Below are 23,424 nucleotides of genomic sequence, written 5' to 3' on the forward strand. Positions count from 1 at the left end.
AAATGTCGAGATGAATTAATTTGCGTTTGATCCCCCAGCGAGATCGAGCGCCCCACTCACTGGCCAACTTCTCTCCTTTTGCGATCCTCCCCCAAAGCATCGACCACGTCCTTCGCCTTCATTTCTCGAGATTCTTGCTTCCCTTCCTTTCTCTCTCCATCTCCCATCTCCCTCTCTCCATCATCTCTTTCCGTCTCGGCACACTTTTTCCACTCTTTTAAAAAGTGTCCATCGAGGCTGTCATTCCTTTAACCCGTTTAAGACACGGCTGGAATTCGTATCCCTCCTGAATCCCCAATCCGTGTTGCAGTCGATCTGCACCTCCCGACGACGTCGTTACACTCGATTCTTCCATCGTTGTCTGTGTGAAGTACAAGGTCGCTCCCCTGTTGCAATCCTCGAATCGTTCGCTCGGGTCACTTCCTGGAGAAGTCGCTCGAACGATCAGACGATATCCCATTGGCAACTCGTGAACCCTCTACGCTCAACCCCTGGTATCACCCGTTATGCGCTCCTCCATCCTTTTGGGTGCCCTGTGCGCCCTCGGCGCGATGGCGGAAATCGAGCCTTCCTATGTCACCGAATGGACCACGACTACCGTGACCGACTGGACCATTGTCACCATTACTAAGACCGTTACCGTTGAGCCTACGGCGGAGCCCACGACTCAAGCCCCTTCGACTGAGGTCAAGGTTCATGACCCTGCTCCCGACCCGGCCCCTCAAGAGCCTACTACCACCTCTTCGGTGGCACCGAAACCACCAGTGGAGACGACCTCGTCCTCGACCTCGTCCTCGACCTCGTCCTCGACCTGGTCTGCCGTAGAGTCGACATCGACGACGGTCCCGACCACTACCCAGGCCCCCGAGCCCGTGCCCACTAGCAACACTTACCAGGGCACGGTTCTATTCAGCCACAACATTCACCGTGCCAATCACTCTTCTCCCGACCTTACTTGGTCTTCCGATCTCCAGTCGAGTGCGCAAGCACTCGCTGACCGTTGTGTCTATCAACATGACACGTATGTCTACACCTCTGAACGTTCCCTAGCTTCTAGGTGGGATGCCAGCTAATCTTCCTACAGAAGCATTAACGGTGGTGGATACGGTCAGAACATCGGCTATGGCGTCGCCGCTGATGAAATTGGTGTCATGATCTCGAACCTGATGTACAACGATGAAGCAGGTTACTTCGAGGACCTTTATGGACAGCCTAGCCCCGATATGACCCTGTTTGACAAGTGGGGCCATTTCTCCCAGATCGTGTGGGCAGGAACCACTAAAGTCGGTTGCGCTACTACTGTTTGCAACAGCCTTGGAAACGTTGATTCCGGTTCCGCGGTTCCATTCACTGTCTGCAACTACAGCCCTCCAGGTAAGCATTAGACCCCCAATAGACCTTCTCTTGATTTGACCTGACATGCTGCGAAGGAAACTATGACGGAGAGTACGCCGACAACATCGCCCGCCCTCTTGGAAGAGCCGCTTACTCCGCATAAATTCGGAGCACCGTCTCCGATTGGCAGGATGCTACGTTCACTACCTCCACAGCCAAAGACAAACGGGCGCGATAGCGCCTGGCTGGAGCCGCCCTAGATTATCATCTGTCGTAGCTGGACGTCCCCTGCGTATCTGTCAGTCGTGAGAATTGAACTCGATATATTGAAAATGTGAAATCAAGCATCTTGTGGATAATCATTTTTGTCCTTCCTTCTTTTGGCCGGGCATATGGCGTTTCCTTTCAAGGACCATATATCCAGCCTCTTTTTTCCCTTCTGTATGCGCTCATGCCGAGGACAAGGGGTCAATGTCCCTGTTGATACTCGCACATGTCGCTTAACTTGTTTCAATTGTGAATATTTACCCTTCGAGCTTGTCGCTTGACAGGAATCCGAACGATTTCATCCTTTGCGCCTTCGCTGCTTTCGCTTTGCATTTGTGCGTGTGCGTTTGTGGCACCGTGGATAGCGTTATATGATACATGACGAGCGTTTTGAGAGTTCCGCCTCGAGAGTAGGCTGTACGTTGAAGTCCCAGAAAGGCCTGAACAAGCACCTCAATCAATGGACAGTAGGGACAACCTTCGAACTGGGTGATGTCACCAGTTCTCCAGTAGTGCACGTGACTTGGAGTGATCTCCCCGCATTCAGAAGGGATCTCAAGTTGTCTCCCCCCACCCCCAATCCAGAGCTCTAGGCGGGCTCCCTTCGCCCGAGAGCTTCGTTCCATCGGGCTGTTCATGGTCAGAACGTCAAGCGCTAAGGCGCCGACTCGCCGCTTAGTCCCGGTCTCTACGATAGCGCGTCCCGTCTCTTTACCTGAGGAGCAAAGGGTCTCGGGAGATCAGCTTTTCCAAAGCTGATAATTCTGCAGGTGCAGCATCGACTGACAGTTTGTAGCGTTTATTGACTGCCTGGCTCGAATACCAGGCTGAGGTGTGAAACAAGCATTTGGGTGCCCATTCCATTTGTCCGCGCATGATACATTTCCCGCATTATTGACATCTTCGAGGCTCGTCACCCGTCGTCATCTGCCACTTCCCGCACACTTGTCCGGGATTTATCCAGAGAGAGGCGTCAACTTACCCCGATCCTCGTTGAAACCTTCTGTTTCTTTTCTCTGAGAAGACGTCTACCTTGCTGCCCTTATCTCAAGGAGAATCAGCTGTATCCCTTGGCAGTCGGCTTCCGAGACTCTTAATTAAGTTGCGTGGACGCTGCATCCGTTCCGCCGACAGCTCCCAGCTCTTCCTGGCCTCTTACGCCAACGGGGTTGATCCACCGAGCTTGAAGGCCTCGGGCTGGCTGTAGTAATTCTTCTCTTTTAGTTGTCTCCAGTAAGCGTCCCTCCCTCCGTTCTAAGGCGCCATTTTGCCCGTTGTTCCGAATCCCATACTCCACTTCTTCCCTAGCCCTGACACCCCCCCCCCGGCGTGCGGAACCATAGGATGAGAAGTTCCTTTGTCTTCCTTCCATGCGGTTCATAAACCGTCTCCTCCCCGGCCCTGACTCTCATTCAAACACAAAACCTCGTTCTTATCACCTTCTTGCCTTCTATTCTTCTTGACGTCGGCCCTCCTCCATACCCGCGTGATCTGAAGTGGTCATGAGCTATTAACCTCCATGCCCTCTTACTGCCTACAAGACTGCCACTACTTCTACCGAAGTGCCCTACGCTTACTCTCTATCCCTACTTTCCTTGCTTGTCGCTACGGTTGATCGGTTACACCCGACCAGTGAGCATTGCTGGCTAACACAATGACCTACTCGTCGACCGCAGTTCGCTATTTCACGGCACCAAAGCCACTAGGACTAGCGATGGGCTCTCCTCGATCCAACCCGGGCCCTGAGCCTAAAATCAAGCCGACTTCTGTGGGTGGGGGGGCGATGGATGAGGTAACGAGGAAGGGAGGCTTGACATTTGCGCATCAAGACTCTCTCCCGAAACTACCCATCCCAGATCTCGAGAGTACATGCCAAAAATACCTTGACGCTGTGGCACCACTGCAAACCCCTAAGGAGCAGGGGGATACAAGAGCTGCTGTGCGAGATTTTCTCAAGTCAGATGGTCCTGCCCTCCAGGAGAAGCTTCAGAAGTACGCCTCCTCGAAAACGAGTTATATCGAACAATTCTGTATGTGCTTTCTCTTCACGGTATTGAGTCGAGGAATCGCTGACTGTCTTCCCAGGGTATGACTCGTATTTGAACTATGACAGCCGTAAGTGATCCCCTGACAAAGCTGTTGCCACCTCACGAGCTCATTGTTGCAGCTGTCGTCCTGAACCTCAACCCTTTTTTTCTGTTGGAAGATGACCCGACTCCAGCCAGAAACAACCAAGTAACCCGAGCGGCGTCTCTGGTGGTTTCGGCCCTGTCGTTCGTGCGAGCTGTTAGGCGAGAGGAGCTTCCCCCCGATACTGTTCGAGGAACGCCGCTGTGCATGTACCAGTACTCTCGGATGTTTGGGACCGCTCGTGTTCCTACTGAGAATGGGTGCATTATCAGCCAAGATCCTTCTGCAAAGCATATTGTTGTCATGTGCAGAGGACAGTTCTACTGGTTCGATGTCTTGGATACAAATCATGATCAGATTATGACGGAAAAGGATATAGCGATGAACCTCGATGTAATTATTGCGGACGCTGAGCAGACCCCTATCCAGGAGGCGGCAAAAGGCGCTCTTGGAGTTCTCAGTACGGAAACCCGCAAGGTGTGGTCAGGGTTGAGAGATATTCTCACCAACGGCGAGCACTCTAATAATGCGGAGGCCCTTAACATTGTCGATTCTGCTCTGTTTGTTCTTTGTCTGGATGATACAGAGCCGCACAACACCTCTGAGCTCTGCGCCAATATGCTCTGTGGAACCAACGAGGTGGAAAAAGGGGTGCAAGTGGGAACATGCACGAATCGGTGGTACGACAAGCTTCAGATTATCGTGTGTAAGAACGGTAGTGCGGGTATCAACTTCGAGCATACAGGCGTGGATGGGCATACTGTGCTTCGGTTCGCAAGCGACGTCTACACAGATACGATACTCCGGTTCGCGCGAACCATCAACGGTCAAGCACCAAGTTTGTGGGCGACGACCAGTCCTGACCCATCTAAGCGAGATCCCCGAAGCTTTGGTAATGTCAGCCCGACGCCCCGGAAACTCGAATGGGATCTGGTTCCGGAGTTGAGCATCGCGATACGATTCGCGGAGTCGCATCTCGCCGATCTGCTCCGGCAACACGAATTCCAGGTACTTGATTTCAAGGGATACGGCAAGCATTTCATCACCTCAATGGGCTTTTCGCCAGATGCTTTTGTTCAGATGGCATTCCAAGCGGCTTACTACGGGCTTTATGGGCAAATTGTCAACACCTACGAGCCGGCAATGACCAAGGCCTTCCTGCACGGGAGGACTGAAGCAATCCGAACCGTCACAAATGAATCTGTCGACTTTTTGAAAACGTTCTGGGCCGACAACCCAGCTGAAGCGAAAGTGAACTCTCTCCGGAAAGCGGCCCAGAAGCACACGGCGACGACGAAGGAATGTTCGAAAGGCCAAGGACAGGACCGCCATCTGTACGCGCTCTACACGCTGTGGCAGCGATCTTTCGACGAAGCCCCAATTTCGGCGGACAACTACGTAGAGGAGGGATCGAATGGCTACACAAGCCCCGCCGACAACGGGTCCATCGGGGGATCCCCGGGATCCCCGAGGTCACTCTCGATATCAGAGGCAGAAGGGATGTCCACCACGAGCAGTTATAGCCGCGTCATGCGTGTCCTACCTCCCACCCCGGCTATCTTTAGCGATCCCGGCTGGGACAAGGTCAACAACACGATCCTGTCGACATCAAACTGCGGCAATCCTTCGTTGCGGCATTTCGGCTTCGGCCCGACGTCCGCAGATGGATTCGGCATCGGCTACATCATCAAGGACGACTCGATCTCGATCTGCGCATCGTCGAAGCATCGCCAGACAGCCCGTCTCATGCAGACGCTCGAATCGTACTTGCTGGAGATCCGAAAGTTATTGCGTGCCACCAACCACAAGCCGGCGAGTCCACGGGCCAGCCGCGCTCGAGAGATGGAGATGCTCGCGGAGCGGGTCCAACGCGATCAACGCAAGGGTCGAGTTGTCCGTACCGAGACGGGCCATCTGCGGGGTGGCACGGAGACGCCGACGACGGATAGCGGGGAGTTGGATGACGATGGAATGGGCGGATGTAAGTCACTTTTCCATTGTTTCCGATTGTCAGATACTAACGAGCGGTCCTAGATGGATTCTTCGATGCAGGGATGCTCCTCCATGCCCTTAGGGGGTTGGAGGCTGATCGGGAACGAGCCGGGGACAAGCCTGAGCGACGACGGTTCGTTGGGAAAAAGTTACGATTGAATGAATATTGATCTGGATCTCACTCTGGTTGCCTTTAACTCTGAAAGTTGAGTGTGTGGCTAGTACATCCTAACTTCTGGATACCATTTTTTGTCTCTCTCTCTCTCTGTGTATACAACGGACTGAATTGGAAACCATGCATTCCGTCCTCTCTACCGCATCTCGCTCAGCGCAATCACCCCTCTATAATGTAACAGCCTAGGAAATAAGTGTTGGCACTAGCTCGACGCCAAAGCTCAAGCCTTTACCTGAAATCAGCTAATGCAAATCCAGCTACCCGACATGCATGCACATCGTCGGTTGGGGAAGTCGAGTCGTCGAGATGATGCTGGTGCAGCGAATCGATTCCTGTCAGTCGCTGCACATGGAAACATCGTCGACATGGACATCAGTGACTGAAAGAAGTATTCAAGTGGCATCCATGCGTGATACTTTCCGTCCAACATTGATGTCTGCTGGAAGTCGCCGACTCAGAGAACGGCAAAAATTCTGAACAGACTTGACTTGCCGACGGCTAATTCGTCGTCCAATGACATCGACTGATGAGATCATTCCGTCCTGGCCTCCCGAGGTCCCGAGTCGTGCGAGTTATCTGCTCCAAAGGGTTTAGTGTTGCAGTTTATCAATCGCTGCGAGTATGTCCGTGAGGGGCCGACGCTTTTTCCGGTGCTGTGCTGGTTCGACCGCCTGGCACTGTTGCATGTCGTCCTGTTGGAATCTCTCGTCCAGTCATGGAATGCACGTGATGGCTTGACTTTGTTTGCGGCTGTGCGTGTTCTCCTCCTCCCCAGATTTTTGACTATATTTCGTGTTTAATCTTTTGATATGTTCCTCAGTTGATGGTATCTGGACGGGAACCCTTCTTCTCTGCGATTTGCTCATTCCACCGACACCGGCTGGCGTGATCATTTGCCTCCCATTCTCGGGTCGTTGGCAAGTAAAACACGAGGCAGGCTGTGCTATCCCGTAGGAGGCTTAGCTTCATGCCTGAGCAGTCAGGCGCCGAGGCCGCTAATCATTCCACTTCGGTACAGGGCTCCTCAACACTCCTCAAATCAGGCGATTCGAACCAGACGCCGGGTCCACCTCTCGACCTCTTCCCTCTCTCCCTCAGATTGGTCCTGCCGCCCTTTCTGGTCCTTCTGGTTCCCCTGCTTTGGCTGAACACCTTCCTGCCTCTGCAACTCTCGCTGGACTAGCGTCCTGCCGACTGAACGTCTGCTACTTCAATCTTGGCCCTGCAACCACCGGAAATCTTCTCGTTTCATTCTCCTGTCCTGGAGGAGGGGACGAACGACGACGGCGCTCTTCGAATATTGGCGAGACCCATCGCAGCACAAGCTCGCTAATTGACTCAGCCGAACCTCGACCCCGATCCCTTATCTCGTATCCTGCGGCGTCCTTTTTTCCACCCCCTTCCTGCATCAATGAGAGACGACGTTTCCTAGCAATCTGCCGCAAGGAAGCTCGGTTCCTTCAACATCATCATATCACAATCTCACAATCCCTTTCTCGACTTCCCAGCCTTTATTTTATCACCTTTGTCAGCGACCCGCGCAAGGAAGTCCGGTGACGAAACCTGCGAGGGTAACCGACGTACCGGACAGCTTGCGAGCAGAAAAAGCAAGTCAACCTCTATCGTCTATCGCCTTTCTCAAACGCTTTCCCCGACCGCTGGGGATTCCCTATCTGCCGTCGATCAGCGGTCGCAGTTCTCGACGACGGCATCCACGCTACCTCCCGAATACTTCCCTTCTTCGTTTTCTCAATACCACATGGTGATGGCCGCAGCGATTGATCGCCCCCTTCACGATTCGATCGGGGGCGGGTCTGCGACCGATGCAGCTTCCATTACACCTCCTCATAGCGTCAACGGGAGGAAGGACGCTCCCGATGGTGTTCCTTCCGAGCTGTCCGACCTCGAACTCGATTCCAAGGCTGCCGGTGCCCAGGAGGCTGCATCGATTGAAGGGGAAGAGGAGGAGATAGAACCAGATCATTATTATGGAGGCGGCAAGATACCTGTCTTCAAACCTGTAAGCCAGTCAGCTATGGAAAGAGCTTGGGAGCTGGGCTTTTGTGAGCTAACCGAGGCTGCTTTAGACGATGAACCAGTTTCGGGATTTCCAAGCGTTTATCAACAAGGTTGATAAGTATGGCATGCGCTCTGGGATTGTTAAAGTCATACCGCCTCAGGAATGGTGGGTTTTCTACTCTCCACTGCCTGCCATGGACTTGCTTGCTGACTTGGCTATTTCTTAGGCGCGACGCCCTTCCACCGCTCGACGAAGCAGTAAAGAAAATCCGCGTGAAGAACCCGATTATGCAGGAATTCCACGGCTCCCACGGAACCTACACCCAGGCGAATATCGAGAGGCAAAGGTCATACAACTTGCCCCAGTGGAAGGCGCTATGCGAGGACGGAAGCCACCAGCCGCCAGCCCGCCGGGGAGAAAGGAGAAGGAAACAAGAGCGTGTAGCCCGTGCACCTTCGGCTGCCAAGCCCCCAACGACTCGGTCGGACACTCCAAAACGGGGACCGGGACGTCCACCGAAGCGATCCAACCAAGCCAAGGCCAAGGAGGAGCCCAAAATCAAAGAGGAGCCCGCCGAAGACGGTATCGAAAAGACAAAACCCGAAGGCCCGCCCACACCTGTATCCCCGGAATCCAACCCGGTTGAAGCCAAATCCGAGGAGCTCAGTGACGGCGAGTCTCTGGCTACGCCCAAACCTAGGGGACGACAGCCAAAGTCAGTCACAGCTCGGCGGAAGCAGAATAAGGGTGATACGGTCGACTACGTTGATGAGGAAGCCTTCAAAGGGTTCGATTACCGTATTCACGATAACGCAGAGTACACATCCGAGAGATGTGAAGAACTAGAAACGGCCTACTGGAAATCTTTGATGTTCAACAATCCTATGTATGGTGCAGATATGCCCGGCTCGCTTTTTGATGACAACACGACGTCTTGGAACGTTGCTAAGCTCCCGAATCTTCTCGATGTCATCGGACAGAAAGTGCCAGGCGTCAATACTGCATACCTGTATCTTGGCATGTGGAAAGCCACATTCGCTTGGCACTTGGAAGATGTAGATCTCTACAGTATCAACTATATCCACTTTGGCGCCCCGAAGCAGTGGTACAGTATCTCTCAGGAGGATGCGCCCCGTTTTGAACAGGCAATGAAGAGTAAGTCTATGGCTCGCTGTGACGTCGAGCCTGTTGAGAACGGGCACAAGTTCTAACCGTAAATTTAGGCATCTGGCCCAGCGATGCAAAGACTTGCGATCAGTTTCTCCGGCATAAGACCTACCTCGTCTCGCCCAGTCTTCTCAAATCCCAGTACAATATCACAGTCAACAAATTGGTGCACTACGAAGGGGAGTTTGTGATTACATACCCTTACGGATATCATTCCGGATACAATCTTGGATACAACTGCGCTGAGTCCGTTAACTTTGCAACTGAGAAGTGGATGGATTATGGTCGGGTCGCCAAGAAGTGCAACTGTGAAGCCGATAGTGTCTGGATAGATATCGAGGATATCGAGCGTAAACTTCGCGGTGAACCGACGCCCGATTACTACGGCGAATTCGACAGCGACCTGGACGGGATTGAGGGTGCTTCAGACCTCCTAACCCCTCCACGTAGTGTCCCCGAAAAGACCACCAACCGTGGTCGTAAACGGAAGCTTGAAGGTGACACCACCAAGGCAAAGCGCATGAGGGTGAATATGGATATGCCGAGGAAGATCCCCTGCCTCCTGTGCCCCAACAGCCTGGACTATGAAGATTTGCTGCCCACCGAGGACGGAAAATCCCACGCTCATCGCCGCTGTGCTCTGTACACTGAAGAAACCAGCATCCTCCGTGACGAATCTGGCAAAGAGGTGGTTTGCGACATTGATCACATCCCCAAGGCCCGAATGGGGCTCAAATGCCTTTTCTGTCGGGAGGTCCGCGGGGCTTGCTTCCAATGCAACTTCGGCAAGTGCACCCGCTCGTATCATGCTACCTGTGCGCTTTTAGCCGGAGTACAGGTGGAACAGGGGCTGGTCGCCGTTGTTGCAGACGATGGAAACCAATATTCTGTACCCAGTGTCGACCTGAAGTGCAAATATCATCGCCAGAAGAGGCCTACCTGGATGACTCCCAGCGAGTCGCCAGAGAACGACCGTAAGCTCATTGAGACTGCTAGGCGCCTTGTCATCGGCGACCTTGTGCAGTTCCAGGCAGACAAAGAGATCAATGGAGCGGTGGTCCTCGAGAACCGACCAGCAGAACGCACATTGCTAGTCAAAATGCTCCCACGAGGGTAAGAACCCCTCCCCCCTTTCTTCACCCGATCTATGGCGGGGTGATTTGTTATCATTTTTCCTCTTCTGGATCCAAGAAAGCTGACCGACTGCATCGTTCAGGGACGTAATTGAGTTACCGTACCGCTGGATGCTGGTGGTACGAAGGAGCAATTTTGCTCCCCTGGCGGCAGGCATCAAGCCGCTTCCTGCGCATCTCGCGCGGAAGCCCGAAACTCGGAGGGACCTGGAATCTGCGCTGCCAGTGGCAGGGAACCCGTTTGGCAGTGGGCGGTCTCCATATCAGTGGGCAGAGTTTGAGACGATGGACAGCACTAATCATCCTGGTGCCCCACCTGCAGTGCAGGTCAACCTGGACAAGGGAGAACAGATCTGGTATTATTTGGGCCAGTCATCGACCGAGTGTAGGGCTCAATATACGCACAACCCTAGCGTGCCCATCCACAACCCGCGCTCGAATTTCCTGGACAGCGTCAAGTCACTTGGCGCCGTGATGGCCCGACTCCCCTCTTCCCCCCACCACCGTCTGCCTCCCTTTGTTTTGACTGCCCCTCCTCCTCACCTCCTTTCTTCTGCCGCCGCCACCACCACCGCCTCCGCTGTCGCTGTCGCTGCTGCTGCTACTGCTGCTGCCTCCCGCCCTTCGTTCGCGCAGCGCCCTCCTTTTGCCCCTCCCCCTCGCTCGTCGCCCGCCGTTCCTCCTCGCTCTGCTGCTGCTGTTGCTGCTTCTGCGATGCCGTCAGCCTATCGCTCTCTACCAAATCAATCAGCCCGCCATGCTCCGTATCCCCAACTTGCCAAATCCCATCTCCAATCCCAACAGCAGCACAGCCATCAGCAGCAGCAGCAGAACACGAACGGCACCGCCAAGAACAACATCAGTCACCTCCCCGCCAACAATTTTGCCAACGTCCGCGAGCTCATCGCCCGCCGTCGTCTGGCCCAGATCACCGACCATGCCAACGTCTTCGCCGGGTATACGATTGTCGGCCCAGAGTTGGTCGTAGAGACACTCCTAGGCCCTATGGGCTCTGTGCCGCCGTCCAATGGCCTCGAAAAACTGGAGCTTGCCATGGCTCAACAGCGTGTCCAACCCCGTACCCCCGACGGAACCCTCCTGCCCATGCAACCCCTGAACATGCGTTCCGAAGAAGTCACACGGTTATTGCAGATGCTAAGATTCTCGCTTATCAGCCACCGCGACCGTTTGGATGTTCTTCAGAAGAAGGAGTCGGAGAACGTGAAACAGGAAACGGCCAACAAGGGCAATAGGACGATCCCAAAGCTGCCTAAAACATACGCATATCTTGAGCAGCAGCGAGAGCAGGCTCCCGCTGTCTATCAATCCCCCTATGATATGCCCTCCGGGTTCACTGAGTACGCCCGGACGACGTTTGGCCTTACTCGCCATGAGCCGGAACTGCCCAAGCCTTCCCTAGCGAACGATTACTTCGCCAGCCTCTCCCCTGAGGACCAGGAAAAGATCATGAAGACATGTGGCAGTTTCGTGCAACGGGCAATGGAGCGGTCGGCCCCTCATAGTCGACAGAACTCTGCCTCTAATCTCCGGCTTTCGTCGGCGCTGGCTCAACGGACAGAGAATCCGACCATTGATATCACGACGGTCGAAGATATGCCTCTATCGCGCCTTGATTTCCCCTTGCGGGCAGAATCACCCTGCTCAAATTTCAGCCGGTCGCATCTGCAATTCCACTCACCTAATGACTTTACTAGTCATGGAGCAGAAGTCCACCATGACCACCACGATCTGTTTGGTGACCAGCAAGCCAACACCCGGTTTTGGCAACATGGCCCGTGGGCCGCCGGCGATGGTAACACGCCGAATGAAGAGAGTCGGCCGTTCTTTGGACCTCACGAACGGCTGAAGCACGACTATGCCTCGTCTGACATCTCTCTAGGTCGTGGTGGACCAGGCTCTCTGCATTCGGTTGACATGGCCGGCTTTGGTTTGGATAACCCTGACGACCTCTGTGCCGCCCTCAGCCCGTGACCGTGACTGCGTCTTGAAAAGCTGATGTTGTACTTACATGCCGCTATATCTGCATCATCTTGTAACGATTTATCAGGATTGACGACTGCATGACGGGCGTTTGTATTTTTGATGTGCCCTTCTTCGTTTGTTCGCTTCGCCCAGGAGTCGTCCATTCCTCCTGCCTCCATGAGCCATGACGATTCATGACGACGGAGTTTGACGTTAGCAGCTCAAAGACTCGTTCTCCCCCCGTTGTTCTGATCACGCCTTTATATAGGACGTGGGGCCGAGCCTGGGGAATGGGCCGCAAAATGGCGGTGGGAAAGCCGTTGGCTAAATTGCAGCCACGCCCATGTTGAAAGCTGTCTCGACACGTTACACCGCGCGACCACCACGACTCGTTCGCCCTGCCTCGTCTCCCAGCGCCCACTGGAGACTCCCGACCCGCGCTCACGGACAAGTTTGGGCTTCCATTCACCGTGTTCGGTTCTCCGCTTGACTTCGAATCCTTCTTGCTCCCAGACTTCCCCCTTCGTCCATCACCAAAAGGAAAAGAAGAAGCAACAGCAAAAAGCAGAGACGATGGGAAAAAAAAAACATTTGTATCTCTCTGGTTCTAGAGGAAGTAATATACCTGACCGCTGTGGCATACACTCTCACCCTGTTGATACCCTGAATTCCCGCTGTTCCTTACCCATGTCCTCCTCTGTCGCCCCCTGCCGCTTCTACCTCTGTGTCGTCCTTCCTCCCATGTCTCATTTGGATTACATTTTGAGGCCTCCTCTGCTTCTCTTTCATCTTCAACTTTGGCGCTCATCTTTGTCCATACATGAACCGGCATGGTGCAGCAGGCTTGCTGGGGACGTGGATAGTCGATAGATGTGGCAGCCGTCACTTTTCAGTGACAATTCGCCGTGATGTGTGTTGGAAATGATAGCTACGAATGAATAAAGGAATATTAAGGCTTGTTTGTAGAGCGTTGCGAGAAGATGTAGATGTTGATTATGGATTAATATTCGAGAATTGGGAGGGTTGATCCCCACAGAGAGGAGGACGTGCCATGGTTCGCAGTGGCAGGATGGTCCACATTGCCCAAGTGCTCTGGATGGTGCTGGAGAGGAGCTGGGGACACTTATCGGTCATCGTAACACGAGTTGATAGTGCCACATGGCGCCGTTGATCTCGTTATCAGCGGCAGCCGGAGACCCCGACGAATCACCCGGGGTGCAACCCCAACCTCGCTCCTGGAATGGTTTGGACTTGACAGCCCGTATCTCCGCACGCCTCTTCGTTCCTCTTCTTCTTCCTCCAATTCCCTTCTCTTTCGACACTTCTCACTTCTCCTTTTCCACATCCCTTATGCGTCGATAGGATTTTCCCCTCACCATGCGCAAATCCTCTGTCGATGCCAGCGCCGACGAGGCCCTGGCCCGAATGGGGTACAAGAGCGAGCTGCCCCGTAATCTCAGCATGATGAGCATTCTCGGCCTGTACGTCCCCCGGCGTTATTGCTGTAAAAGATGAGTAAACAGCTGACCGAATAGCTCCTTCGCAATCATGGCCGCCCCCTTCGGCCTCAGCACAACCCTATACATCACCCTCACAGACGGCCAGTCCGTCTCCATCATCTGGGGCTGGGTCCTGGTCACGCTCATCTCCATCGCAATCGCCGCCTCCCTCGCCGAGATCTGCGCCGTCTACCCAACCGCGGGAGGGGTCTACTACTGGAGCGCGATGCTCTCGACCAAGGAATGGGCGCCCATGATGTCCTTTATAGACGGGTGGCTGACCCTCGTCGGGAACTGGACGGTGACGCTGAGTATTACGTTTAGCGGGGGGCAACTGATTCTCAGTGCGATCTCGTTGTGGGACGAGGAGTTTGTGGCGAATGAGTGGCAGACGATTCTGATGTTCTGGGCTGTGATTGGGGTTTGTGCGCTTGTTAATGTGTTTTGTTCGAGGTGGCTGGATCTCATTAATAAGGTTTGTATTTGGTGGACGGGGGCCAGTGTGCTTGTTATTTTGATCGTGTTGTTGAGTATGGCGGATCAGAAGAGGAGTGGCGAGTTTGTGTTTTCGCATTATGATGCGTCGCAGAGTGGGTGGTACGTATTTCTACTCTATACAGAGAGGTGCTGCGTGCTGACTATGCTAGGCCATCTGGATGGGCGTTCTTCGTTGGCTTGCTCCAGGCTGCGTACACATTGACTGGCTACGGCATGGTTGCGGCTATGTGTGAGGAGGTGCAAAATCCTCATCGCGAGGTTCCCAAGGCCATAGTCCTCTCTGTGGTGGCAGCTGGTGTCACTGGACTCGTCTACTTGATCCCTCTCCTGTTCGTCCTTCCAGATGTGCAGATGCTCCTGGACGTGAAAAGCGGACAGCCAATCGGCTTGCTCTTCAAGACTGTAACAGGCTCTCCAGCAGGCGGATTTGGCCTACTCTTCCTAATCTTGGGTATCCTGATGTTCGCTGGTATCGGTGCCCTAACGGCTGCTAGCAGATGCACCTACGCCTTTGCTCGCGACGGGGCCATTCCCGGCTTCCGACTGTGGAGGAAAGTCAACAAGACACTCGACGTTCCCGTGTGGGCGATCATCCTCTCCACGGCCGTCATCTGCCTCCTGGGTCTTATCTACTTCGGCTCAACCGCAGCCTTCAACTCCTTCACGGGCGTGGCCACAATCTGCCTCTCAACCTCGTACGGCCTGCCGATTCTCATCTCTGTCGTGCGTGGCCGCGAGGCGGTCAAGCATTCCTCCTTCTCGCTCGGCCGTTTCGGGTACGCCATCAACATCACGACCGTCGTGTGGATCTGTCTGGCTGTGGTGCTATTCTGCATGCCCGTGTCGCTTCCCGTTGATGCGGCGTCGATGAATTATGCGAGTGTTGTGTTCGCGGGGTTCGCTAGTATCAGCGTTACGTGGTATTTTGCGTATGCTCGGAAGCACTTCACGGGACCGCCGGTTCCTGTTGATCAGTTGAGGGAGACACCGGGGGTCGTGCCGGCGAAGGTAAGCCTTGACCCTGAGCAGGCTGGCTCTGGTGAAGTTTCCTCGGAGAAGGCATGATAGTTCTTGCTTGTGGCCTGGAGGCACTGGGGTTCGAGTAGTACAAATAGCTGGGGAGACGAGTACAAACCGACCGAAGCTTCAACGGCTGATTTGTACACTATATAAGAATATCAATCAATGCTGAAGGAGAATAATTGAAAATTAATTAATTCATTTACGGGGGTGATTTCCAGAACATGACAATCACAGGGGGAAGAAGGGCAGAAACGGCGCCTCCGAGAACCGCGGCTCATCCGCTCCAACAATCCAACTCCACGACTCGATCAACAACAATCTGCACCAGCACAACATCCCAACCTGTCAATCAGCCATCACGACTCTCTCCATCTCCTCATTCTCGTGGTCTGGACTCAAGAATCTCAATTCTATTCCCGCCCCAGCTCTGCAATCGACGGGATTCAAACCCTCTCCCTCTCGTGGATCCCTTCCCCTCTCCGTTCTCCGCCTGAACCACAGCTCGATCAATCCCGAAAGGCGAAGAAAGTCCGGGGAAGCTCGTTCAGTCTCTCGACGGGGCCTTGGAGGATCTCGGTAGTCGAAACATCGAATAATATCCTCTCAATAATCTCGTTCTTTCCCGACATTGTCTCCTCCACGACTCTCCATGAGGGTGTCCCGCCCATATCGATGCGCAATCCAGCTCTGATGAAGCACGAGCTCAACCCCGAGCCTTAATCCTTATTGATTTCGCACCATGTCGGATTCTGTGGGTGCGTATTTCGTCCTTGTTCATTGTACGCCGTTATATTTTTCAGGGATAGGAAATTGATTAAAGTCTAGATCGGGTCTTCGTCCACGCCCTCAACACCGTCAAACGGATCCCCCGAACCGGAACCGCGAGGCCGCCTGCGACGGAGAGGCTGAAACTCTATGGACTGTATAAACAAAGCATGGGTATGAATTCTGGTGCTCAATGGGTCCCCTTGGGTTGAATGGGATTGGGGAAATGTACGCTAACGGATATCGCAGAGGGGGACGTTGAAGGGGTAATGGACCGGCCGGTTGGGAATACGGCGGATGTTTATATGGAGTGTGAGAAGTGGTATGCATTCCCAATTCCACGATTATCTGGAAGGGCGGAGAATAATAATTTATTGCAGGGATGCCTGGTACGCTCAACGCGGGTTATCTCGCACCGAGGCAAAACGGCGATACATCTCGACCCTCATTGAGACGATGCATACCTATGCCTCCCAAACTGCTGAGGCGCGCGAGCTCGTGGCGGAACTCGAGTTTGTCTGGGATCAAGTCAAATCAAACATGTCGTCGACGGCGTCGAGTCCTGTGCAGTCGACTGGGTTTCCGCCGTTACCACAGGCGCATCTACAGTCAGCTTATGGGAGTATAAGCGGGCAGTTAGCGCAACAACAGGAGTATCAACATATGGTGTCTACGGCGCGTGGGGACTCGCGACTACGAGTGCTCAGTCCGGTTAGCCAGCCTGATGAGATCTACCAGCGGCGTTCGGCGCGGATGGGCTACGAACGCGAGCAAGGTCTGGATCAAGCTGCAGACGACGAAGATGACGAGATCAAATTTGACGAGGATGAAGAGGAAGAAGAATACGCCGAGGCCCAGGCGAATCTATACGAGGACGATGAAGTCGAAGACGACATGGGCGCCATCGACGACGAAGACAGATACTCGAATCATATGCCAGAGGGTAATCGGAGCCGTAAACGCAACCGCAACCGCAGCCACTACGGTAATGACCTCCACACTCCAGACCCAAACCCAGACCAAGAGGAGGAAGGAATGGCTCCACCAATCTTTCAAGGAGGCATGCTAATGCAACAGAGTAAAGACGACGTCGATAGTCGGCGATGGCGCCGCAGAGTTGAGCAGGCCTTGACCAAGATGACTGCCGAGATCGCCGCCGCCCGCGAGCAGATGGAAGCCCGCGCCCTGACACACCGCCGTCGCTCGGGTGTCTGGGCCTGGCTACGATGGCTGGTCTGGGTCACTCTGCGACAGATCATCTGGGACCTGGCTGTCCTGGGTATGCTGCTGATCTGGATGCGGCTGCGTCGGGATCATCGGCTGGAGGAGCAGTTGAAGGCTGGGTGGTCGGTTGTCAAAGCCCGGCTACTGGGTCTGAAGGCTCTGAGGGGGGTGAAGAGGGGAGTATATATATTTCCTTGAGTCTCTCATTCCATTTATTCCCCTAACTATTTTTTCAAATCTTGGACTATTTCCCCATATTCCTTTCCCTGACAGTGTGTTTCATTCAGGTACATATGAAATAGAGGACCTTTCCTTGGTTGCTTTCTTGCGTCTGTTTTGGGCTTCTTGGTCACCTCTCCGGGGCAGCTCTTGCACTGGATGTGTCACATGGAATCTACAGTGGTCTGGTTTCTTTATTTTTGTTTCCTATGTTCGGGTGTTGGGTAGAGGCATACATACCATACCATTCTGTATTCTAGCATAGATCTGATCCAGTTTCCACCAAATTCGCCATCTTCCCTCAACTACTAGAAGCACCGCGCAGGACCGGACATGAACTTTAGAAGTGACATTCCTGATGCTAATATGTACACAAATACATCTCGACCAAATCCAGACCATGACATTGAAAACCAAGGAAACTAAGTGCACAGAACCCGGCAACGACCATTCATTTTGTCTACGTGATATGACACAGTGTTGTGTTGTCAAGGGCGGTTAAAATTGCGGACCGGGGAAAGAAGCATATAGCTGCTTGGGTCGGAGGTGGACGGGTGTTTGGTTCTCGGGGGCGCCTGGTATGGTTTTCTTCAGGCCCTGGTTTTTGCGTCTCGTTAGTTCTGGGTATCCATCCCTTCGTGGTGCTCCTCGCATGACTCCAATCCACCAAATTGCGGAGGGGAAACGCACCAATTTCTCAAAGACACACTGATTCAGCTCCTGCTCGGGCTTGCGGCACTCCCAGAGCCGGTGGTTGTTGTTTTCCAGACACTCCCAGTGCGAGTTGAACTGCTTCAGGCAGTGCGTGTTGATATCCTTGATTCTGCATCCAATCCGAAGTCGATTAGCACACTATCTGCAAGCCCCCAAGTGATCGAACAAATCAACTGCAAGTGTTGGAAAAGCTAGGAAACGTACACGCTAGCCGCACAACGCGTCACCTTCCTCCCCTCCTTGAGACACTTGAATTCTCCCTGCCCGTTCGCCTCGTCCTTGCACTTCATGTAGTCATCGTTGAATGCCTTGCAGCGATCCCCGATGAAGTAGGCCGCACTGTACAGTGGAGCAGACGTCGTTCCGATCTCTGCTACCTTTGGGATACTATCCGGGAGAGGCGTCGGGTCGTAGAGGTTTTGTTGGTTGAACCTGGCGAGCGGAAGTTAGTTAGCTTGGAGTTACCAGCGTTGCGCGGAGCTAGAGAAGCCCGGGAGCGGGTAGGCAGAAGGGGGAAGACAAACTGGGGTTCTCTCCGTGCCATTGTGACTGATTCCTAGCGGGTGGTATGTGTCAATGACGCACTGCTGGCACGGCCTTCCGACGTCTTGGACTTGGAGCTTCGGTTGCCGGACGGAGTGAGTGCCAGTGGGAATTGGTCGTCGGATTTTGCCGCGCTGTGATTGGCTAATGCGGTCCTGTGTCCTGTCACGGGGCTTTATGCCTGAGGTGTCAAGAGAGCTTTGCTGATTTTCTTTCTTGAATTTCTGTCACGTGACACGTACCAAAACAACAACCAGCTGCGGCTTCGAGAATCAGTACACCAGGACAGACCTGAGCGAGCGAGGCATTCTTTCGCTAGCAGTCGGACACTCGATCTGTGCTCTCAGTGAGGCGGCGCTGAGGCATTGCGGTTGAGCTTCCGGATTTTCTTCCTTCGTCTTTCACCTCACCTTTCTTTCCCTTTCTGTTCGGCGAGCCCATGATCCCTTCTGCTGCCGCTATTTGCACATCCACCTAGCTTTCCCTCCCTGTGCGTGTCGAACTCCGATACCTTACCATTTTCAACCATGTCGCTCTTCGGGACCCCAACGTCGTCCCCGTCGCTTAGCTTGTTTGGGAACCCGGCGAAGGGCAGTCCCTTTGGTGGTAGCACGGCAACGGGAGCAGGGACAGGGACAGGAACACAGCAGCAGAATACAGGAGGCGGGCTTTTCAGTTCGTCGGCTACGTCTACACCACAGCCTCAGCAGGGTGCGTTTGGGACACAGCAGAAGCCGTTGTTCGGGCAAACGCTACAGCCCCCGGCGCCACCGTCACAGCAGCAGCAACAGCAGCAGCCGCAGCAAACGGGGACTGGCTTATTCGGGGGGACACTGGGGGCGGGAACCCAGCAGCAAAAACCGCAGGGGGGCTTGTTTGGCGGATTTGGCACACAGCAGCAACAGCAGCCCCAACAACAACAGAGCGTTTTCGGCGGAGGGTTCGGCCAGACACAACAGCAGCAGCAACAACAACAACCTCAGCAGCAGCAGAGCGTCTTTGGGGGTTCTATACTCGGTGGTGGTCAGCAGCAGGGCCAACAGCAACAGTCACAGCTGGGGCAGTCGCAGCTCCCGATTTCGAATCTGTGGTCGCCGGGCCCCGCCGTCACGGGCGTACATCGAACGGTTCCGATGCAGATGCTCATTGTTAAGGACAAGTGGGATCATATGAACCGGTCGTCGCCCTTCCGGACCTACCTGTACAATAATGTTGGCGAAGACGCCGCGCCGTTCTACCAGCCCGGCCCGCAAGACGACGAGACGAAATGGGAGGATGCGCTGCGGAAACGGCCTGGCTCTGGCTATGTCCCTGTTCTCGTACACGGGTTCTGGGAGCTCGGCAAGCGAGCACAGCGACAGAAGGACTTCCTAACCATGATGCAGACGCGTCTGCACGAGATCAACAACTGTCTTACGGACCTCCTCTCACGCCACGACCTGAAAATCTCAGTCAAAGCCGCTGACTGCCGCCGGAAACATCTTGTCCTTAGTAAGCGATGCCTGGCTCTCGCCGCCAAAACCCAGGTTCTCCGGAACCGGGGCTATGCATTGGACGATGCGGAGGAGGAGCTGAAGAAAAAACTCGCCCAGCTGGAGCGCTCCGTGTTTGACCCTTCGCTGAACGGCCGTGGTGAGGAGATCTGGGCGCGTATGCTGGCTATCCGAGAGCACTCGAAACGACTACAGGCGGAGCTGGAACGGGCTGGATCTGGGGCCGCTGGGCAGTCGGAGGACGTATTGGATGAGAATACTGTCAAGCTGGCGAAGAAGGTACCTCACCTACAAGCATCCCTTTCATCTATGTTGCTAACACACGCAGATATTGGACGACTACCACGCTCAAATCCAGCACCTCCAGAAGGAGCTTGAATCTGTGAAAAAGGATTTCGAGGAGGCCCAGAAACCGCTCAATTAGCGTCGTCATTTTCTCTGTCTATGGCTACTGATATCACTACTTTGGTTACGGCTGACGCTTGAGTCTTCGGAGCATGGGAGTTATGCCATGTCATTCCATCATATTGGGGAGCCATGAACCGGACCAAATTTCCCTTGGAAAAGAATAAATCGATTACGAATGTACAATAATAATACATTATCCCCAAAAATTCGCCAGACACAGCATCAGTAACTATTTGCGCGAGGTTGCTTAACATTCCTCCTGTCTATACCGTCATCTCAAATAGTAGCTCGGTAGGCAACGAGGCAGAGTTACAAGAATTTCGTCACGAAGTCGATAGCAAAGGGAGCTATTCCCGAGGTGAGCTGAGAGTCAGCCCGGGTTCCTCGACGAGTTCAATAACTTATTGGAAGGGTGTACATCAACGTACAAAGGTACAGGAGGATTCCGCCGGCAATAGCCGTGCGGATGGCCTGGTTGGCCTGGGCTTCACCAGCCTATATAAGTCATCAGTATTGTGCTGCATAAGCTCGTGCGATTCATCTTTGGTCTGGGGATGGAATGGATTGTATGAAGTACCTGGATTTCCTCCTTGGAGAGCTGTTCTTGACCTGGACGGAGGGCGTTAGCTAGCTGGTTTCGGAGATGATGAGTCTAGAGATGTACCTGGAGCAAACATTGTGGATATCTAGCCAGCCGGAACGTGAGATCGAGAAAGATAAAAGAGCTGTTGAGTGCGTTGCTGCTGCTCTTGAGTTGAAGCCTCGCATCCGATGAAAAGTTGAGCTGGGCGAATTCTGCCACCTGCCACCGCCAATCTCCGATAGCGATTCTTCTTTCAACCAGCCACTACTCTACTTACCCTCCTTCTGCGCCCTATGCCTGTATCACCTCACTCGAAGCTTCAGTTTTCTTCTTGACTTGTATTTCTTTCACGGATTTGCTTTCCAAAAAAAAAAAAATCCTGTTTGAGGCTGGTCCTGGTTCTTCGTCGCTACTTCGCAGCGACATATCCGTCTCTCCTTTGTCCCTTTCATCTCGGGCTCCCGCGCGACATTAACACATTAATCGGATCGAGTCGATACATTCGCCATGTCTGCGAGCCCTGAACTCGGGGCTTCCACGCCGCCCATCGAGACGGAGGTAGACGCCGAACAGGTCGGTGAGGAGACCGTTCAAGCTCCGACCCCAGACGCAGACGGGGACGTAGGCGAAGGTGAAGATAACGCAGCAAACACAAATGCCCCCACCCAAGACGAAATAAACGAGCATGACCTCCTCGGGTCCGACGACGAGTCGATCCTGTCGGAAGTCGACGAGGCGCAGTTCGAGGACTTTGATCCCGAGAATGTCGAGATTGAAGATCGTCCGCAGCTTGATATCGATGAGGAGAACTTGAAGCTAATTGGGCGGCATAAGCGGAAGAGGACGGGGGATGAGGAGGGGTCATCGAGACGGAAGAGGGAGGGGCGGAGGAAGAAGAGTCGACGGCAGAGGGAGGAAGAGGAGGGGGCAAGTGATGAGGGTAGCACGAGGCGGAGGAGGAGTAAGAAGGTTGAGGTCGAGGAGGATGATGAGACGTTGGATCCTGCTACGCGTATGTTTGCTCTCTTTGTGAGCCATGAGGATGTGGTGGCTAACTGGGTATAGGTCGACGGAGGGCTCTTGATCGGGCTATGGATGAGGCAATGAAGAAGCCGACTAAGAGGAGGTTCAGGAAAGCGGATGGGATTGTATGTTTTTCAAAGTTTGGCAGGGTAGCTGCGAGGCTAACGCGAATAGGACCTGGAACAAATGGCGGATGCTGAGATCGAGGACATGCGCCGACGTATGACCGACGCGGCGCGGATGGATGCTGCCAACCGTCGTGACGGCAAGCCCGCCATGCACAAGCTCAAGATGCTGCCGGAGGTGGTGTCGCTGCTCAACCGAAACCAATACATGAACAGTCTGGTTGATCCCGAGATCAACCTGCTGGAAGCCGTCAAGTTCTTCCTCGAGCCTCTGGACGACGGATCTCTTCCGGCCTACAATATCCAGCGCGATTTGCTGACTGCGCTGGGCAAGCTCCCGATCAACAAGGAGACGCTGATTGCTAGTGGTATCGGTAAGGTGGTGGTCTTCTACACGCGAAGCAAACGCCCAGAGCCCGGCATCAAGCGCATGGCAGAGCGACTGCTGGCTGAATGGACGCGGCCGATTCTCCAACGAAGCGACGACTACTCCAAGCGTGTCTACCAAGAAGCCGCATTCGATCCTAGGTATGTCCCTTCCGTTTGTTCCGCAGGCCTTTGTATACTGACTTATTTAGTAAAATCACCGCACGCACCCAGTCCGTCCAGGCTTCTGCCGCCGAGGCTCGTGCTCGCGAACTGCTTCCTCCGCGTCTTGCCAATCGTGCGCGCGCCGAAATCTCACATACCAGCTACACAGTCGTCCCGCGACCGACAATGGTGCAGGAGAGCAAGTTTGCGCGACCCCTGGGAGCAAGTGGGGAGGATCGATTCAGGCGGATGCGGGCGCGACAGATTGCGGCGGCGAAGGGTGGTACGCGACGGTAGTTCTTCTTCCATCTCAGCTTTTCGTCTTCTGGTGGCACGCCGGAAGATTTATTTTTGTAATTATCACGGATCGGGCGCTCGGACAGGATAGGCATTATAGTAAATTGATGAGACAGCACTCTGCAACCAAACAGTCGAGATGAATACTTCTGGGCGTTTAGTTTCGGCTGTTCGGCATGGGCCATTGCGGTGTTTGCTCGGGATCGTCTGATCAGAACAAATCCCGAGTTTGGGCCGGCCGACGTCACCGGGCTTTGCTACCTCCGATTACACCCTT

General features: G+C 54.0%; 9 protein-coding genes across 9 annotated transcripts; 7 read left to right on the forward strand and 2 right to left on the reverse strand.

Moving 5' to 3' along the window:
* Positions 1-237: 237 nt before the first annotated feature.
* Positions 238-1,422, forward strand: BJX67DRAFT_182939 (CAP domain-containing protein). Its single transcript, XM_071025215.1, has 2 exons — positions 238-1,021; positions 1,085-1,422. The coding sequence occupies exons 1-2, from the start codon at positions 507-509 to the stop codon at positions 1,383-1,385; spliced, it is 816 nt and encodes a 271-aa protein (XP_070884344.1). The 5' UTR covers positions 238-506; the 3' UTR covers positions 1,386-1,422.
* Positions 1,423-3,120: 1,698 nt separating this feature from the next.
* BJX67DRAFT_183196 (choline/carnitine O-acyltransferase) lies at positions 3,121-6,032 on the forward strand. The gene is made up of 4 exons (XM_071025217.1): positions 3,121-3,632; positions 3,688-3,717; positions 3,770-5,713; positions 5,767-6,032. The coding sequence occupies exons 1-4, from the start codon at positions 3,257-3,259 to the stop codon at positions 5,892-5,894; spliced, it is 2,478 nt and encodes an 825-aa protein (XP_070884345.1). The 5' UTR covers positions 3,121-3,256; the 3' UTR covers positions 5,895-6,032.
* Positions 6,033-7,483: 1,451 nt separating this feature from the next.
* BJX67DRAFT_183115 (putative jumonji family transcription factor) lies at positions 7,484-12,304 on the forward strand. The gene is made up of 5 exons (XM_071025216.1): positions 7,484-7,919; positions 7,987-8,084; positions 8,146-9,074; positions 9,143-10,199; positions 10,303-12,304. The coding sequence occupies exons 1-5, from the start codon at positions 7,659-7,661 to the stop codon at positions 12,209-12,211; spliced, it is 4,254 nt and encodes a 1,417-aa protein (XP_070884346.1). The 5' UTR covers positions 7,484-7,658; the 3' UTR covers positions 12,212-12,304.
* A 1,126-nt stretch (positions 12,305-13,430) lies between these two features.
* Positions 13,431-15,425, forward strand: BJX67DRAFT_183225 (putative GABA permease). Its single transcript, XM_071025218.1, has 3 exons — positions 13,431-13,683; positions 13,738-14,298; positions 14,349-15,425. Exons 1-3 carry the CDS (start codon positions 13,580-13,582, stop codon positions 15,262-15,264), a joined length of 1,581 nt encoding a protein of 526 aa, XP_070884347.1. The 5' UTR covers positions 13,431-13,579; the 3' UTR covers positions 15,265-15,425.
* An 87-nt stretch (positions 15,426-15,512) lies between these two features.
* BJX67DRAFT_358732 (acyl-CoA-binding domain-containing protein) lies at positions 15,513-17,749 on the forward strand. Its single transcript, XM_071029584.1, has 4 exons — positions 15,513-15,977; positions 16,048-16,161; positions 16,237-16,309; positions 16,368-17,749. Exons 1-4 carry the CDS (start codon positions 15,962-15,964, stop codon positions 17,407-17,409), a joined length of 1,245 nt encoding a protein of 414 aa, XP_070884348.1. The 5' UTR covers positions 15,513-15,961; the 3' UTR covers positions 17,410-17,749.
* Position 17,750: 1 nt separating this feature from the next.
* On the reverse strand, positions 17,751-18,838 carry BJX67DRAFT_358737 (coiled-coil-helix-coiled-coil-helix domain-containing protein). Its single transcript, XM_071029585.1, has 4 exons — positions 18,669-18,838; positions 18,349-18,576; positions 18,121-18,253; positions 17,751-18,027 (listed from the first exon to the last, which is right to left on the reverse strand). The coding sequence occupies exons 1-4, from the start codon at positions 18,686-18,688 to the stop codon at positions 17,929-17,931; spliced, it is 480 nt and encodes a 159-aa protein (XP_070884349.1). The 5' UTR covers positions 18,689-18,838; the 3' UTR covers positions 17,751-17,928.
* Positions 18,839-18,961: 123 nt separating this feature from the next.
* On the forward strand, positions 18,962-20,788 carry BJX67DRAFT_358740 (putative nucleoporin). The gene is made up of 2 exons (XM_071029586.1): positions 18,962-20,459; positions 20,509-20,788. Exons 1-2 carry the CDS (start codon positions 19,215-19,217, stop codon positions 20,602-20,604), a joined length of 1,341 nt encoding a protein of 446 aa, XP_070884350.1. The 5' UTR covers positions 18,962-19,214; the 3' UTR covers positions 20,605-20,788.
* A 109-nt stretch (positions 20,789-20,897) lies between these two features.
* BJX67DRAFT_382861 (uncharacterized protein) lies at positions 20,898-21,265 on the reverse strand (the record flags this gene model as incomplete). The annotated part of the gene is made up of 4 exons (XM_071033316.1): positions 20,898-20,935; positions 21,017-21,083; positions 21,166-21,197; positions 21,253-21,265. The coding sequence occupies 4 exons, from the start codon at positions 21,263-21,265 to the stop codon at positions 20,898-20,900; spliced, it is 150 nt and encodes a 49-aa protein (XP_070884351.1).
* Positions 21,266-21,454: 189 nt separating this feature from the next.
* BJX67DRAFT_358743 (transcription factor SPN1) lies at positions 21,455-23,424 on the forward strand. The gene is made up of 4 exons (XM_071029587.1): positions 21,455-22,183; positions 22,237-22,319; positions 22,369-22,847; positions 22,898-23,424. Exons 1-4 carry the CDS (start codon positions 21,679-21,681, stop codon positions 23,145-23,147), a joined length of 1,317 nt encoding a protein of 438 aa, XP_070884352.1. The 5' UTR covers positions 21,455-21,678; the 3' UTR covers positions 23,148-23,424.

Source organism: Aspergillus lucknowensis, assembly GCF_044049455.1.
Source record: "Aspergillus lucknowensis strain CBS 449.75 chromosome Unknown BJX67scaffold_32, whole genome shotgun sequence".
NCBI lineage: Eukaryota > Fungi > Ascomycota > Eurotiomycetes > Eurotiales > Aspergillaceae > Aspergillus > Aspergillus lucknowensis.